Source organism: Arachis hypogaea, chromosome 17 (genome assembly GCF_003086295.3).
Source record: "Arachis hypogaea cultivar Tifrunner chromosome 17, arahy.Tifrunner.gnm2.J5K5, whole genome shotgun sequence".
Taxonomy (NCBI): domain Eukaryota; kingdom Viridiplantae; phylum Streptophyta; class Magnoliopsida; order Fabales; family Fabaceae; genus Arachis; species Arachis hypogaea.
This window is the reverse complement of record NC_092052.1, coordinates 133788161-133803318: the sequence shown is the minus strand read 5'-3', so window position 1 is coordinate 133803318 and position 15158 is coordinate 133788161. Positions and strand designations below refer to the sequence as shown.

Below are 15158 nucleotides of genomic sequence, written 5' to 3'. Positions count from 1 at the left end.
ATCAATATTTTATGTATAAACTATCATATAGTCATAATATTCTGAAATTGTATCGGATTATTTTCTAATTGAGTTTGACAAGCCACATTGCAAATTGGAAATATTAGTAAGTGAAAGTACCATTATAAAAAAAAAAAAAAAGAATAAGTAAAGAATGAATCAATATAAAAAAAATTAGAGAAAAATCTATTCAAATTAGAGGGAGAAAAAGAGAAGATAATTCCAAAAAACAAATATATTAATTACTAATTTAATGTTCTCTAATTACATTCTTATTATATCTATTTATAATAATTCAATTAACTAATAAAATTATTTGGATTTTTTCTTTTGGTTCCCCACGGTATTTCCTAGCTCGATAGGCCAACGATTAATCCGTCGCGGTATTGAGTTTCATTTAAGGGTTTGCCGCTGACCAATATGGAAATTTGAAATTATTTGGATTTTACTAAGTAGACAATGACTTTTGTGAACAATGTAAACAATAGGCTCTAAAATTGACCCAATAAAATAAAAACACACTACACCCCCAAATTACCCACCTAAATCTTAATATTAGGATAACCATCGGCACACCCAATGAATTGACCATCCGATATATCTATTATTCACATTATTTAGTATTTTCATTGTCTATCTATACTTTTCTAAATTATTTTAATTGGACTTTGAACTCACTTCTACTCATTATATTTACCTGTTATCCAGTAATAATAAACACTCGAAACACAAGAACTAACGGTAAGTAACATGAGCAACGAGGAACCTCAAGCTTACATGGGTGACTTCAATGATATTTTAAGTCAAGATGAGAAGGTAGGTGTCCATCCTCAACCAAAAAAATGTTTAGAAACCTTTAGAAAGTTTGTTGATGATAATGGCTTAATGGATGTTGACCTTAAAGGTAGCAGATATACTTGGTTTAGTAATCCTAGAAATAATTTTGTTACTAGGGAGAGATTAGATAGGGTGTTAGTGAATTGAAAATGGTTGCAGATGTACCAGAATGTTACTCTTAAGGCTGCTCCTGCTATAACTTCGGACCACTGTGCGCTTATTTTGGAAACTCAGCCGCGAGGCCGGATAAAAAAAGAGTTTAAGTTTGAGGCATTTTGGCCAGACCATGAGAAATGCAAAGAGGTGATCAGAAATTGTTGGAAGCAGGAGGAGGGTAATAGGAATCGTTGGAGCCAATTCATAAGGAAAAGAAACAGATGCAAAAGGGAGTTAATAGAATGGAGTAGACAAAAATTCAAGAGGGCAGACAAAGAAATAGAAAAAATGAAAACTGAGCTACATCATATCCAAGAAGCTGATTTGATGGAAAGAGACCTAAGAAGAGAGAGAGATTTGAAAACCCAAATATCAGAACTTTGGAAACAAGAGGAAAAGTATTGGGGTCTCAGATCAAGGCTGAAATGGCTAAAATGGGGGGATAAAAATACTGCTTTCTTTCATGCTTCGACCATACAGAGAAGAATTAGGAACAGAATAGACAGAGTGAAAGATGGAACGGGTAAGTGGATACATGGGGAAGCAAACATAATGAGGGTAGTAGAAAGACATTATACTGAATTGTTTACTTCTGAAAGGGACAGGAACATGGAAGAGTGTGTAAAAGACATCCCAAGGAGAGTCACTAGAGAAATGAATGAGGAGCTCATGGCAGACATTAATGACGAGGAAATAAAGGAGGCATTTTTTAGTATGGGAGGGTTAAAGGCTCCGAGACCAGATGGTTTAAATGGGTTATTTTTTCAACAACATTGGGATATTCTGAGCAAAGATATTTGTGCACTAGTGAAGCAAATCTTTGAAGATGGTGTGATACCTGAGGACTTAGGGGAAACAACGGTTGTTTTGATACCCAAAGTAAGCCGACCGGAAAGCCTCAATCAGCTCAGACTTATTAGTTGTTGTAACTTTGTATATAAGATTGTAACAAGAGTATTGGTGGGGAGACTAAGAAAAGTGCTTGACCTCATCATTTTCCCAGTCCAGAGTGCCTTTGTTAAAGGAAGACTCATACAAGATAATATAATCATAGTGCATGAAGCTTTTCATAAGCTAAACAGGAAAGGAAGCTTGGGAAGTCAGGATCTAGCTATAAAACTGGACATGAATAAGGTCTACGATAGATTGGAATGGAGCTTCTTGCAAAGGATCATGGAAGAGTTCGGTTTCAGTAATGATTGGGTGAGGCTGGTGATGAGCTGCGTGAAAAGTGCTAGTTACAGATTCAAATTAAATGAAAATCTGACAAACAAGATCTTCCCACAAAGAGGACTCGGGCAAGGAGATCCTCTATCACCCTACTTATTTATCTTGGCGGCTGAAAGCTTCACGGTTCTCATGGAAAAGGCGATCAGGGATAAACGTATTTCTGGAATTAAGCTAGCTCCATCAGCACCGGTTATTACTCATTTGTTATTCGCTGATGACTGTATAATTTTTGTAGGTGCACAGGAAGAAGAGATTTATCAACTCATTCATATTCTAAATATATACACTGAAGCATCAGGTCAAACAATCAACACTGAGAAGTTCGGGCTGATTTTTGGTAGTCAAGTATCTATTCAAATGAGGGTTAATATAGAGGAGATCACTGGAATGGCAACGTGGGAAGATCCTGGAAAATACCTAGGGCTACTAGCGAGTTGGGGCAGGTCCAAAAACAGGGCTTTGGAATGGATAAAGGAGAAGATATTAGATAAGATGCAAGGTTGGAAAGAGAAACTATTAAATCAAGCAGGAAAGGAGGTTTTGATAAAAGCGGTTGTACAAGCGATTCCAACCTATGCTATGAATGTCATTAAATTCCCCAAGTCTTTTTTGCAAGAGCATCGAAGGAGCAATTGCGAGATTCTGGTGGACAAATAATGGAAAGGAAAGGAGTATTCATTGGAAAGGGTGGTCAAAATTGACAAAGAGTAAATTAAATGGTGGATTGGGGTTTAAGGATGTAGAATGTCAGAACATTGCGCACTTGGCGAAACAAGCATGGAGATTACTAAAGGAGGAGGATGCAATCTGGGCTAGGACACTAAAGGCTATTTATTACCCAAACTGCAGCCTTTGGGAGGCTGGAAAAGGAAGGAACACGTCATGGATATGGAAGAGCTTGTTGGAGGGAAGAGACTTCCTTAGAAGAAGAGGTAGATGGAGCGTAGGGAGTGGAATAGAGATTGACATTTGGAAAGACAATTGGGTGGTTGGAATAGACAAACTGGGGAGACATGGTGAAGGACAAACCAGAAGGGTTAGCGAGTTAATAAAAGAGGGCGAAGGATGGGACGTGAACAGAATTCAGGAATTATTCCCGGAGAACATAGCTGAATTGATAAGAAGAACACCCATCAGCCTGATTAACAAGAGAGATCATTTTGTTTGGCCAGACAGATTGGATGGACAATATTCAGTGAAATCTGGTTACCACTCTGCGAAGGTGGAGAAAGATACAAAGAAGGAGATAAATCTGAGCAAAGCCTCAACAAGTCAGAATTTGAGGGAGGTGTGGAAAACTATTTGGAGATTACCAGTGCCACAAAAGGTAAAAATATTCTTATGGAAAGCAGTGCATATAATCTTGTCAGTGAACGTCAATTTGTACCAGCGTAGATGCGCAGTTAAACCATCATGCAGCATATGCCAGGTTGAGAACGAAACAGTTGAACATGCATTACTATTGTGTCCGTGGACTAGAGCAGTTTGGTTTGGTTCTAGCCTACAAATTGCGCCTACGACCAATAATGTGACATCTTTCGAAAAATGGATGATGGATACAGTTCGGAAGATAAAGAGTGGGACAGGGAAGGAACAGGACAGAATTTTGTGTAATCTGGGTAGTGTTTGTTGGTGCATATGGAAGGCTAGGAATCAGCACATTTACCAGCAAATAAAAATCAATCCAAAACAGGTAATTATCAACGCAGAGCAGCTAGCAACAGAATATCACAATACAACAAGGGGTAGCAGCACAGACAACATCCCAAGACAAGATAGGAGTGGTGAGAGGAAGAGGATTACCTGGAGGCCCCCGCCACAAAACAAGTTGAAGGTAAATACTGGCGCGACTTTCCATAGGGAATCTGGCATCGCAGCCACAGCAGTAGTCGTCAGAGATTGGCAGGGAAAGATCATTACTGGAACAACAACAAGGTTTACCACAACATCAGCAATAGCAGCAGAGGCTCAAGCATACAGAGAGGCACTTATTCTAATAAAGAATTTACAAATTGGCAACTGCATAATTGAATCTGATTGTTTACCTTTGGTTTAAGCCATCAAGGCTAGAACACCCATAGCAGACGCGGATGCAATCATCAGAGACATTCTCCAACTGCTGGACGAAGCTCCGGATGTGGGAGCTACCTGGACTCCAAGGGAAGGCAATAAAGTAGCTCATCAACTGGCAGCAATGGCAGCAGAGAATGAACTCAGGAGGCAGTGGATTTTTGATCCTCCTAATCAAATCAGGAACACAATCAGAACAGAAGCTGGATTCGCAATTCTTCAGCATAATCAGAGGATGCATAAACAAGTCAAAAGGGTCTCAGGTCCTATCAACCATCAAGGGCACCAATTAGAGAATGGGTTACCTGAGAGGGCGGAAACGGAGAGTCAAGACAAGCAACAAGCTGAAGAGGGGATGCAGCTGAGATCCACTGCAGTGCTTCGGCCAACCTCAGACAATAGCAACCACAGATTCCATTCATGGAGACGAGCACGTAGAGGGAGCACTGACGGACCCACAGCCTGGCAATCGAGCTCGAGGCAGAGAATTAGCGGCGCGGTGAATGCGAACAATGAAGGAAGTCCTTCACGGCGGTGCCATCACCCGGGGCGTCAACATCTGGGGTCGGCGACGGGCAGTGGAAATGGAGAACCCATGATGAATCCGGGCGGATTCAGTACGACAACAACATGGATAAACGATTGCGGCAGGCTTTAGATCCATGCATCAGGTTCTTCAACCCGTAATGGAGCTTCCGGCGACAATGGCACCCTCAGCCAGACAGCGTTTGAACACGATGAATTCTATCCTTAGAGTTGGGTTTTTCCGGAGTCGGGTCGGGCACTATCGGGTCGGGTCTGGGGTTTTATCATGTTCTGATTGTCTGGCTGGGTCAGTTCTCTGGCCCATGCTCTCGACCAAAAAAAAAAAAAAAAAACCTGTCTCTGTAACTAGAAGATATAGGCTATACCTCAATTACCTTTTTTAATGATTTTAAATAAATAAAGTCATTCAAGTTTGAAAATATTTTATCTTCATTGAAAAACTTATATTTAACTCGGTTTTTGAAAAATGTACTTCTGTTAGTAAATTCTTTGAAATATAACTCAGTCTTAGATGAAGTTGAATTTGTTTCTTTTTCAACAAATAAAATGTATTATAGTAGTAAAGAACTCCGTACCTGCAAAAACGCACTGTAATACTCAGGTGAACAAAAGAGAAGTATAACTCTATGAAATATATTACGGAGAAGAAATCATCTTGACCTTCTCAAAACCTTTTTTACAAACTTATTATTGGACATATAATTTTTATTTAAATCTTTGATTTATTTAATTATAATAAGAATAAGAGATTTATCTTTTCTTTTATATAAATTATAACCCTTACATGAATTATCGTAGTTTCTAAGTTATTTATCGGTTATCACAGAATTATAATGATTGGATCAGAAACATTCAACTTTTCTTTTGTTTTTTACAATTTTTTTTTAACTTAGTAGGCTAAGAACTAATTTGATATAGGTTTAAGTTCTATTTAAGAATTTATTATTGACCAATTCATTACTTAAGGGTGGCAATGGGACGGATAAGGGCAGGTTTTTGTCCTTCCTGATCTCGTCCACTAAAATAACCCATATAGAACCCGCTCCACTTCTATTTGTGGTAGTAAAAAGTTGAATTCTAACCCGCTTTTGCAGGTGTCCACCTCATTTTTACCTGCCTCTATAATTATTAAAATCCAATAAATAAAATTAAATTTTAAAATTTATATAATCATCATCACATACATACTATAAATTAAAATAAAATTTTAAATATAATATAATATTATTAATTAGTTTACTAATTATTTTACATATATCGTATATTAAAATTATATATATTATATATAAATCGGAGCAGGTAGAGACATATATTATCTAAATTCGGTTCCGTCTCGTCCCGTCTAAAATTCTACCTCGTAGAAAATCCGATCTACAGTAGAACATGTAATTATCCACTAATAAGGATAGAGTGGATACCCATAAATTCGAATAGTGTTGTCACTCTTAGCATTATCACGTACACAAGAAGAAATTCGAATCCAGGGACGGATCCAGAAATGATATTATGGGGGCCAATAACACATATAATATTAAAAATTATGTAAAAAAATTATATAATATAAGATGTATTATAAAAATATACGGATAGAGAATATATTTTAAAGTAAAAAAATATGTGTATACTTTTTACTAACGAAGTGGTCGATTTTTCGTATCATAAAATTCACCGATAATAGAATTTGTGTCAAAATTTTTAACAATTTTCTTTTCAATATAATTAAAAGACAATTAGCAAGAAATTCATCTTTTATTTTGTTTCTAAGTTATTTTTCACAATATTCATAATTGAGAAAAATCTCTTAATTGTAGCAGTTGAAATAGAGAGAATTAATACCAAACGAATAAAAAAAATGGCCACAACAAGAAAAAGAATTCACTTTATGAAATTTAAAAATTTTTATTTAATTAAAAAATATTAATAATATCTTTTTCAGATTTTTTTAATATTGTTACTTATTTTTTAGATATTAAAAATTATTAATATTTAAATTAGACAAAAAAATTTTTATATTAGACTAAATACTAAATATTTTTTAAAAAAAATTAAATTATACATAATAACTTATTACTATTAAAAAAAGTTGGGAGGCCGAGGCCGCCACTCGCCCCCCTTATGTCCGTCCTTGTTCGAATCTTTGGCATTTTTTAAACGGGCTAAGAAGCTGATCAATTAACTAAGATAAGCTGATCATGCATTTGAATTGGCGGGTTGACTTTCGTTTGATTATGAGAGATGCAAACACGGTGGTAAATACTATGACAAAGATGGCGATGAAGTTACAACTTTCGCATGTGGAGCTTCTTTCACCTTAGGAGGAGTTTAAGAATAGTCTTAAATGGGACTGTCCTCTATTTAGACAGTTCCTTATTTTGTTTATTTTATTTTTCTTTGTTTAATTTATTTCGGCCACAAAAAAAAAAAAAACTAAGATAAGTTGGTTAAAAACATTCATCTTTGATCCTACTTTGAACTTCCAATGCTAGTGGGCAGTGAGCCTTTGTCAGAAATCGGCATGAAACCATGAAATGGTTATTGTTGCATTGGACCCGATAAAAATACAATAGCTAACCCGATGGTCTAGAGTCAATGACTAATCCCTAATAGCAGAAACCTTTTACTTAAACATATGGTAAGTAGGTTTTAAGATCTCCAACACCGCATGCAAAATCTTGATCTAATACTCATCTTCTATGTTTTATAATAAATGCATTCGGATACAAAATTTAGATGATGCCAAATAATGAATAGAATTTAAAAAAAAAAAATAGTAATGTAATTAAGGGGAGCATTAAATTGTGGTTGGTTAGTGGTTACCCACTGTTTACACAACTGGATACACACATACAAAGATTCCATAATCAGTTAATCACTCATTTCCGCGTCTCCCACAGCAACTAATTACTACTAATCACTACTTTTTCATCCACCCATGACCCATGCCTTCATTTATTGCTTCACTTACCGCATTTAAAATCCACATTCTCAATAAATATACATCACCATTTGTTTACGAATTGAATTGACTACTTGATTGTTTCGTGTCGGTCATAACTCATCATGCAAGTTTCTGCCTTCCGGTCTTTAACGTTCTTCCTCTTTCTCGGTGCCGCAACTTTTATGCTATTCTTCAACTTCTCAACTCCCATTGTTCACCATGGTAATTTTACTTTCCTCCCCTTTATCCCCATTTCCATGTGTTGACTGCAATTTTTCATTTCATTATATCTTCTACCTAGCTTTCAATTACGACCATGTTCATACTCTTCCAGTAACTTCTAACCAAACACCATATATAACACTGCTCTCTTTACATTATTACTACTTTAGTATTCGGATACTAAGAAAAGTATTATTCATTATCTGCGTTATTTATTTCTTCTTCGTTCTTGTACAATATAGTCCATTAACCATAGCACTACTGAAGTTCTTACCACAGTTTTTAATGCCATCTCAGATAACGGTGGTGATACTGATGCAACAACACTGATTGCTGTTGGTGTAAGCAGGAAACTTAAGGTATATATATATATATTGATTCTTTTATTAATGGTGAATTATACGATAAAGATGTAAGTTTAAAGATATTTTTTTTATAGAATCAAATAGTATTATTAACAAGTTTAATTCCTAAAAGAAAGTTTTTCGTACAATAAAAAATAGCCACAAAAAGAATCTATACTTTTTCTATACAACTTTGATCTCTACTGTAGAATGCACCTTTATTAATACTTGAATGCACTTTAATCAGCTCTCAAAAATACTGTAGTTGTTGATGGAATGTAATAAATTTCAGGAAAATGAGAGCGAGAGAGTGATAGGTGGTTGGGTGTCGGTAGATGAAGATTATAGTGATGCAAATCCACCGCCAAATGGCTCAAGGGACAAAGTGAGTCATGGATCTATTGAGCGTGCGGAATTTAACCCAAAGGCTCCTCCTCCTCCTCCTGGTATCTATTATTAACAATAATACTATTCTTCCACTTTGCTACCTTAGCTTGTAATAACAATCCTAGTCATATATATATATATGGTCCTATGAGAGAAATGGCTTTGTATAAGTTCTTGGAAGCAAATTAAAGTGTGCCTCTGCAACTCTGTTCCATAACCATTAGTTAAGTATCAAACGTTAATCTATGTATTTATTATTGAGATGACTAACGAAAGAGATAGGATTACTCCTCGTTTCAAACTCGAATAATCTTTTGAGTACTTTGCTTCAAAAGTAGAATACAAATTAGTCACAGGCGATGGCAATTGAAATGTCAGATCCAAAGGTCTTGAAAGCTAATTGTCCGGTTGCAATTAACATGCTTATATAGAAGATAACATGTTTTGAGAATTTTGTACCAAATTCAAAAAGTAGTTTTCTTTTTCTTATATTTATATATTTTTGTTTGTCAGATGACTATCCCATTTGTCCATTTCAGTTTATTTGTGTTTGGATTTTGGTGTATGTGAATTGGAGTTTATTCATATTTGGAGATGAGAATAAATGAGTATCATGCAATCACATAAAGCACTTCCTTTATCATATTTTTGTTAACGTTTCTTTTAAGTAAAGAGGGAGAATTTCAAGCATGTGAACAACCATAATGAAATTTTCTCTACTTCCCTTCATTTCCTAATAAACCTACATGGCACTGTAAAAATGGAGCCGAAAAAAATGTTAAATTGAATTGAATACCAATTTAGTGCATAAACAAAATGAAAAAAAAAAATGCTATTTGCCTTGACAGATAAAGTACGAAAATCATATAAATTACACAAGCTTTTCTTCTAATTTTGCTAGTAAAAATAAGCTATTTCATTTTACTGGGAGAAACTTTTATTATTGAAAATATAATATACCTTAATTATCGAATGACGTACCTTTGTTTTTCATTCATAATAATATTGAAGATTCTATAACATCATATCCAATGCAAACATGCTAAATATATATTAAAATTAGTTATTAAAATAAAATATATATTAAAATATAAAATAAATATTAAAAATAAATTAAATTATACATATATTTATATATAAATACATAATAATTAATTTTAAAAAATTATTTTAATATGCAAAAAACGCATCATATGTATCGCCATGTATTAATAATTTGCATTGTCGCCATATGAAAACCACAGGGCATAATAAAATTTTATTCATACTCTATCCGCGAGTACCCAACAAAATAGGTATATAGTAAAGGAAGTAAGAGTTGAACCTATAACTTACAATAAGTAAACAACCACTAAACTAGTTAGTTAATTTAGTAATTTAAAGCATTAGTTTTTTATTTTTTATGTTATTAATATATATAAAATTTGAAATGATTGAATTTTATATTTACTTTAAAAAAATTTGATATTTCTGCGGGGTAGAGTAAAGTAGGGTTTAGAACTTTAGCGTATGGGTAGAGTTAGGGTTGAGAGATTCTCAACCCGCATATAGGATATGATAGAATTTTAATAAAATTTTCAACCCGCGAGTAGGGTTATGGTAGAATCCAAACCTTACCCTACTCTACCCATTGCCCGCCCTACTTATAAACCAGGGCGCGTGTTAGGTTGATTTGAGTTGACAGGTTAATTGTGAGATGAAAATTGCATTCAATTTCAGGTGGAATTAATAATTACCGGAATTTTCATCTAATTGTGAATAGGAAGGGAGCCGCATTGAGAAAAAAATAAGTAGAGGGACGCGGCGAAAGGTATACGTTAGAAGCAGCTAAGGATTAGGATTGGGAGAATAATAATATGCGTGTCTTATTCCCCTTTTCTGAATACGGTGGCTTTTGCCGTGGAACTCACTTCTAGCGGAGACATGCATGCCTCATCTGATGCCTTCATGACGTGCACCGCACTATTTTTCTTTTTTCTTTTCCTCTTACTTCATTTATTCTTTGCTCTTTATTTCAATTCTTCATTTATCTTATTACTAACTATGTGCCTCGCAGAAACTCAAATTTCTCGAACTAACATGAAAGTATTAGCAGATTTTACCCTGATAAAGGATATGCAATATGACGATACATAAGTTATAGTTAAGAAATAAGGTATTTATATGTACAGAGCTATAGCTAGCAGATTAAATGAAAATAAAACACAATGGCTTCCGAGATACCATACCTTTGTTATAGTAATTAAGAACAATAACAGTAAAAAGCTGTGTCAAAATTTCCGCACAAAGGAATGGAGTCTATTTGCGTCTCTCTATCATCTCTTCTATGCAATTGCATTATTATTTTCCTTATTATTATTAGAGTTTAGCTAGCACGTAACTCTTACACGAAAAGATTCAAGAGTTTTCTCTGGTTGTGACTGCAAATGCCATCATCAAAGCTCATCTCCGATGGTTCTCCCGAAACAACTGACACAGCGGGTGGCGTTGAAACACCGCTAACGCTACGCCTCTTGGACGCCTCTGATAAGCTTGTGTTGTTGAAATGAAGAGCAGCATGAGAAGCGGAAGAGTCGTCCAAGACTGGCATGATGACCTCCTCCGGCAACGCGGTGAGGACGCCGCCGGTAAGGACAGTGCGGAGGGCAGCCTCGCAGAGGTGCCAGTTACCAGTGGAGAGCAGGCCCACGGCGCCATTGACGGGATTGATGGTTCGTCCGCAAGCTTCATAAAGCAGAGACTGAAACAACTCTGAGATAGAAATAATAGAATAAAAATGAAGGAAATAAATAATAAAAGAGTAATTAAGAAAGGAAGAAGAGTACGTAGTGAAGATACCGGGCCTGTTGTTGTGTGGGACAGAGGAAATGAAGGAGAAGAGATCGGAGCGGCCAAAGAACTTAGCGAGGAAGAGAGTGGCGTGAGCTTGTGCCTGAGGGGATGGAATCCAGTGGAGGCATGTCCTCAGGGGGCACATGTCGCTGCATCCCTTGCGGAGCACCCGGCAACCGTTGCAGCTCATTTCAGAGTGGGGTCCAACTCTAGTCAGACTGCCTCTATTTATATTAACACAAACAAACAAGATTTTCCAAAGTCTGCCCAACACCGCCTCCGTCTTTCCGCGGCCCTTCCATCTCTTTTCACTTTTCCCACCCGATATTCTTCTTACCTCCTTTTTCAGCACCATTACATTGGTAAATTTTTTACCTTGACATTTTATACCGGTGAATTCTATTTAAGTATCTCTAAAATAAAAGATAAATTAATTCTTATGACATATTTAATGATTAGAAAAAGTATAGGTAGACAATGAAAATATTAAACAATATAAACCATAAATATATGGAATGTTCATTTTACTATGTGTGCGAATAATTATTCTAATAAAGAAATTAGCATAGTCATAGTGCCCCACCAAATTTCGCTTCTGTCTCTTTGTAACACAATGGACTGAATGGAGAGCAATAATGTCACTATTATTAATCAAGATAAATCAATTCATTTAATTCAATTTTAGTGGGACGGATACTAAAGACCACTTTAATAGACTGCGTGGAAAGGAAGTAGAAACAGTTAAGCATCTTATGGTTACTTGTGCCTTTGGTAGATATGGTGTGTTAGGATTCAAAAGTTTGGGAGATGTTAGTCGCTACTGTGAAATATGAAAAAACAGTTTTAGAGTTGGGGTTGTGGTTTCAATAAGAATATATATATATAATAATAATAATTTGTTAGATAACTGATTTTTTATAAATAATTAACTTTTTTTTGGTTATTTTTATGTACATTTAGTGAATCTATGGCCAGGGAATGGGGCATTTCAGTCGTCCTAACATAATACACTTCAAAACACAAAGAAATACATTTGGCATTGAATGAAAAATGTGACCACCACCATACTACATCATGTGAAATCTTCGCCACAACAGACATCAAATATTACTTATTTATGTAAAAAAGATAGAGCATTGAACCACTTTACACAATAACATATAGAATCTTCTTTTTGAAGGTTTTATAAATCTTCTAAATTTTGAATTACTCTTTTTTAAAGAGTAAAATGTGATCTCTCACATTTATTTTATAGATAAAATCAAGAGAGAGAAATTATTCAAGCGTAAGAGATCACACTTTACCTTCTAAAATAAAAATTCAAAATTTTAAAGTATCCAAATTTCTTTTTGAAAGTATGAAAAACACCAGATGTAAACATCATGATAATCTGGTTCCCTGGCGGAACTGGTGGAGTGTTGGATCTAATCATATAGTGAAGAAGCTATTGAGCATGGATTCCACTGTCTCCGTTTGGCACATTGCACAACTCGGTGTAGTACCCTCTAAGGATGGCTGTATTACTTCAGGTGTAAATGTGTAATAATGCAACAGAATTTAAAGATCCACAAGTTTGAATGCTGCTGAATTATTACAACCCTGTCATAGTGTCACTCAATGTTTTTTCGATTTGCCAATATCTAATATTCTAATTAGTCATATGCTTTTGTTGTTCAGGTAATTTTTATTTTTTTAGATCAGTAGTGAACAATTCGACTTTTTTAGGAAGTATAGAATACTAATGTCAAGACCAAAATCAACCACAAAAAAAAAGACAGATTAGACGATAAACATAAATTAATAAACAAGTAAACAATACATACAGATTCAAATATTTAGTATTCACAAATATTTTGGTTCTCTTCCAATGGGCATTAAAGCTAAACTACTGAAGATGTCACTTAAACCATCCACTGTTAATAAAAGCCTATGGATTGTCAGAAATTCAATTAATACATAAAAGCGATATTTTCTATTCTGTTTCTCAAGAAGAGCAAAACGTTGGCATATGATCGACATTAATCCTTTCTGTATGGACACTCATGTTTTGAGCTGTTCATGTAGGCTAAGTCTGGTGGCTGTGTTTTCCATATATTAGGCTCACATGTGGAATGGTGGAATAGAGTCTATAGTAGTGCATGTTAAATGTCAAACTGTCACAGTGTGTTAACAATGGTTAGTGATTTACTGTTTTAAAAAGTAAATAATTATTTTTAACCATTAAAAATTTAGATGTCGACAAAATTAACCTTAAGAAAAATAAAACTAGCTAGTATTGTAACTATAAAAAATTAATTTTTTTATAATATTATCTCACTGTTAAATTCTTAAATTCTCTCTTATATTATCCTTTTTGTTTCAACCATTTATCTCTTTAAGGATCAAAACTAAAATCAACCCTCAATTATGGAAGCTCTTTTTAAAATCAAAACTAAAATTAATTCTAAATTATGAAAATCTTTTCAAAATCAAAACCACATTAAACCTTAAACCATGAAAATTCTCCTAGAATCAAAATCACAATTATTCCTAAACTATGAAAATCTTTTCAAAATTATTAGAACCAGAATCAATTCTAAATCGTGGAAACCCTTCCAGAATTAAAATCAAAATCAAACCTGTTCGGTTCGTCGTGTCCTGAACGGGTCAGATCCGGTGAGTGCCGGGGTTGAGGGTTGTGGAAAACTGGTCCTGAATGGGTACTGGTGATGAAGTCCCTTCGGCCGGCGAGTTGAGAAAGCGGTGGAGCCACTTGCAAGGACTCCAACGCTCAAGTCAGGGTCCGTACAAAGGGCGGCTATTAGGGTTAGGGTAGGTGACGTACCTCTGGAGAGGAGTAGGTCCCTCCCCTCTTATAGTTCATACTTGGGTGGGCCCCTTGTGGTCAGGCCTACCTTCCTGGAAGCTTCTGCGTACCATTGTCTAAAATCACGACTTCCGGGATTCCGAACCCGGAAACCACCTGTCTCCACATGAACTTTCGGCAGTTTGTCGACGATATATTGGCCAATGGTTCTGCCTCAACCCATTTGGTGTAGTAGTCGACGGCTACAATTAAATACTTAACTTGCTCGGGACCCACTGGGAATGGACCTAGAAGGTTGACTCCCCATTGAGCGAAAGGTCGGGAGGTTAACATTGAGCCTAGTTCCACTGCTGGGGACTTGTGGAAGTTGGCGTTCTCATGGCATTTCCTACATTTTTTCACGAACTCCTATGCATCCGACATCATTGAGGGCCAATAATATCCAGCTCTGACAAGCTTCCTGGCCAGTGCTTTCCCCCGATATGGTGGCTGCAGCACCCCTCATGAACCTCACTCAAGACGTAGTCCGCTTGGTCGGGGCGCAGGCATTTCAATAAAGGCTGCTTGAACCCTTGCTTGTATAGCTGGCCTTGTATCACTACATACTTGACCGCCTCCCTTCTTAATATTCTTGCTTCCTTCTCGTCTTCAGGAAGTTCACCGCCTTCCAAGAAATGAAGAATCGGGTCTATCCATGAGGGGGAACTCATTGCTTGTGTCACACACAGGGTTACCGACGGCTCCTTTACCAATCCCTGAATCAAAGATCAGTTTCCCGCGCCTAGCTTCG

General features: G+C 35.8%; 3 protein-coding genes across 3 annotated transcripts; 2 read left to right on the top strand and 1 right to left on the bottom strand.

Annotated features, from left to right (window-relative positions):
* Window positions 1-750: 750 nt before the first annotated feature.
* LOC140180788 (uncharacterized) lies at window positions 751-4279 on the top strand. The gene is made up of 3 exons (XM_072222084.1): window positions 751-816; window positions 997-2868; window positions 2960-4279. The coding sequence occupies exons 1-3, from the start codon at window positions 751-753 to the stop codon at window positions 4277-4279; spliced, it is 3258 nt and encodes a 1085-aa protein (XP_072078185.1).
* Window positions 4280-7779: 3500 nt separating this feature from the next.
* On the top strand, window positions 7780-9040 carry LOC112766967 (uncharacterized). Its single transcript, XM_025812857.3, has 3 exons — window positions 7780-7999; window positions 8297-8358; window positions 8636-9040. Exons 1-3 carry the CDS (start codon window positions 7900-7902, stop codon window positions 8801-8803), a joined length of 330 nt encoding a protein of 109 aa, XP_025668642.1. The 5' UTR covers window positions 7780-7899; the 3' UTR covers window positions 8804-9040.
* Window positions 9041-10826: 1786 nt separating this feature from the next.
* LOC112766714 (LOB domain-containing protein 39) lies at window positions 10827-11932 on the bottom strand. Its single transcript, XM_025812607.2, has 2 exons — window positions 11569-11932; window positions 10827-11481 (listed from the first exon to the last, which is right to left on the bottom strand). The coding sequence occupies exons 1-2, from the start codon at window positions 11915-11917 to the stop codon at window positions 11114-11116; spliced, it is 717 nt and encodes a 238-aa protein (XP_025668392.1). The 5' UTR covers window positions 11918-11932; the 3' UTR covers window positions 10827-11113.
* Window positions 11933-15158: the final 3226 nt, after the last annotated feature.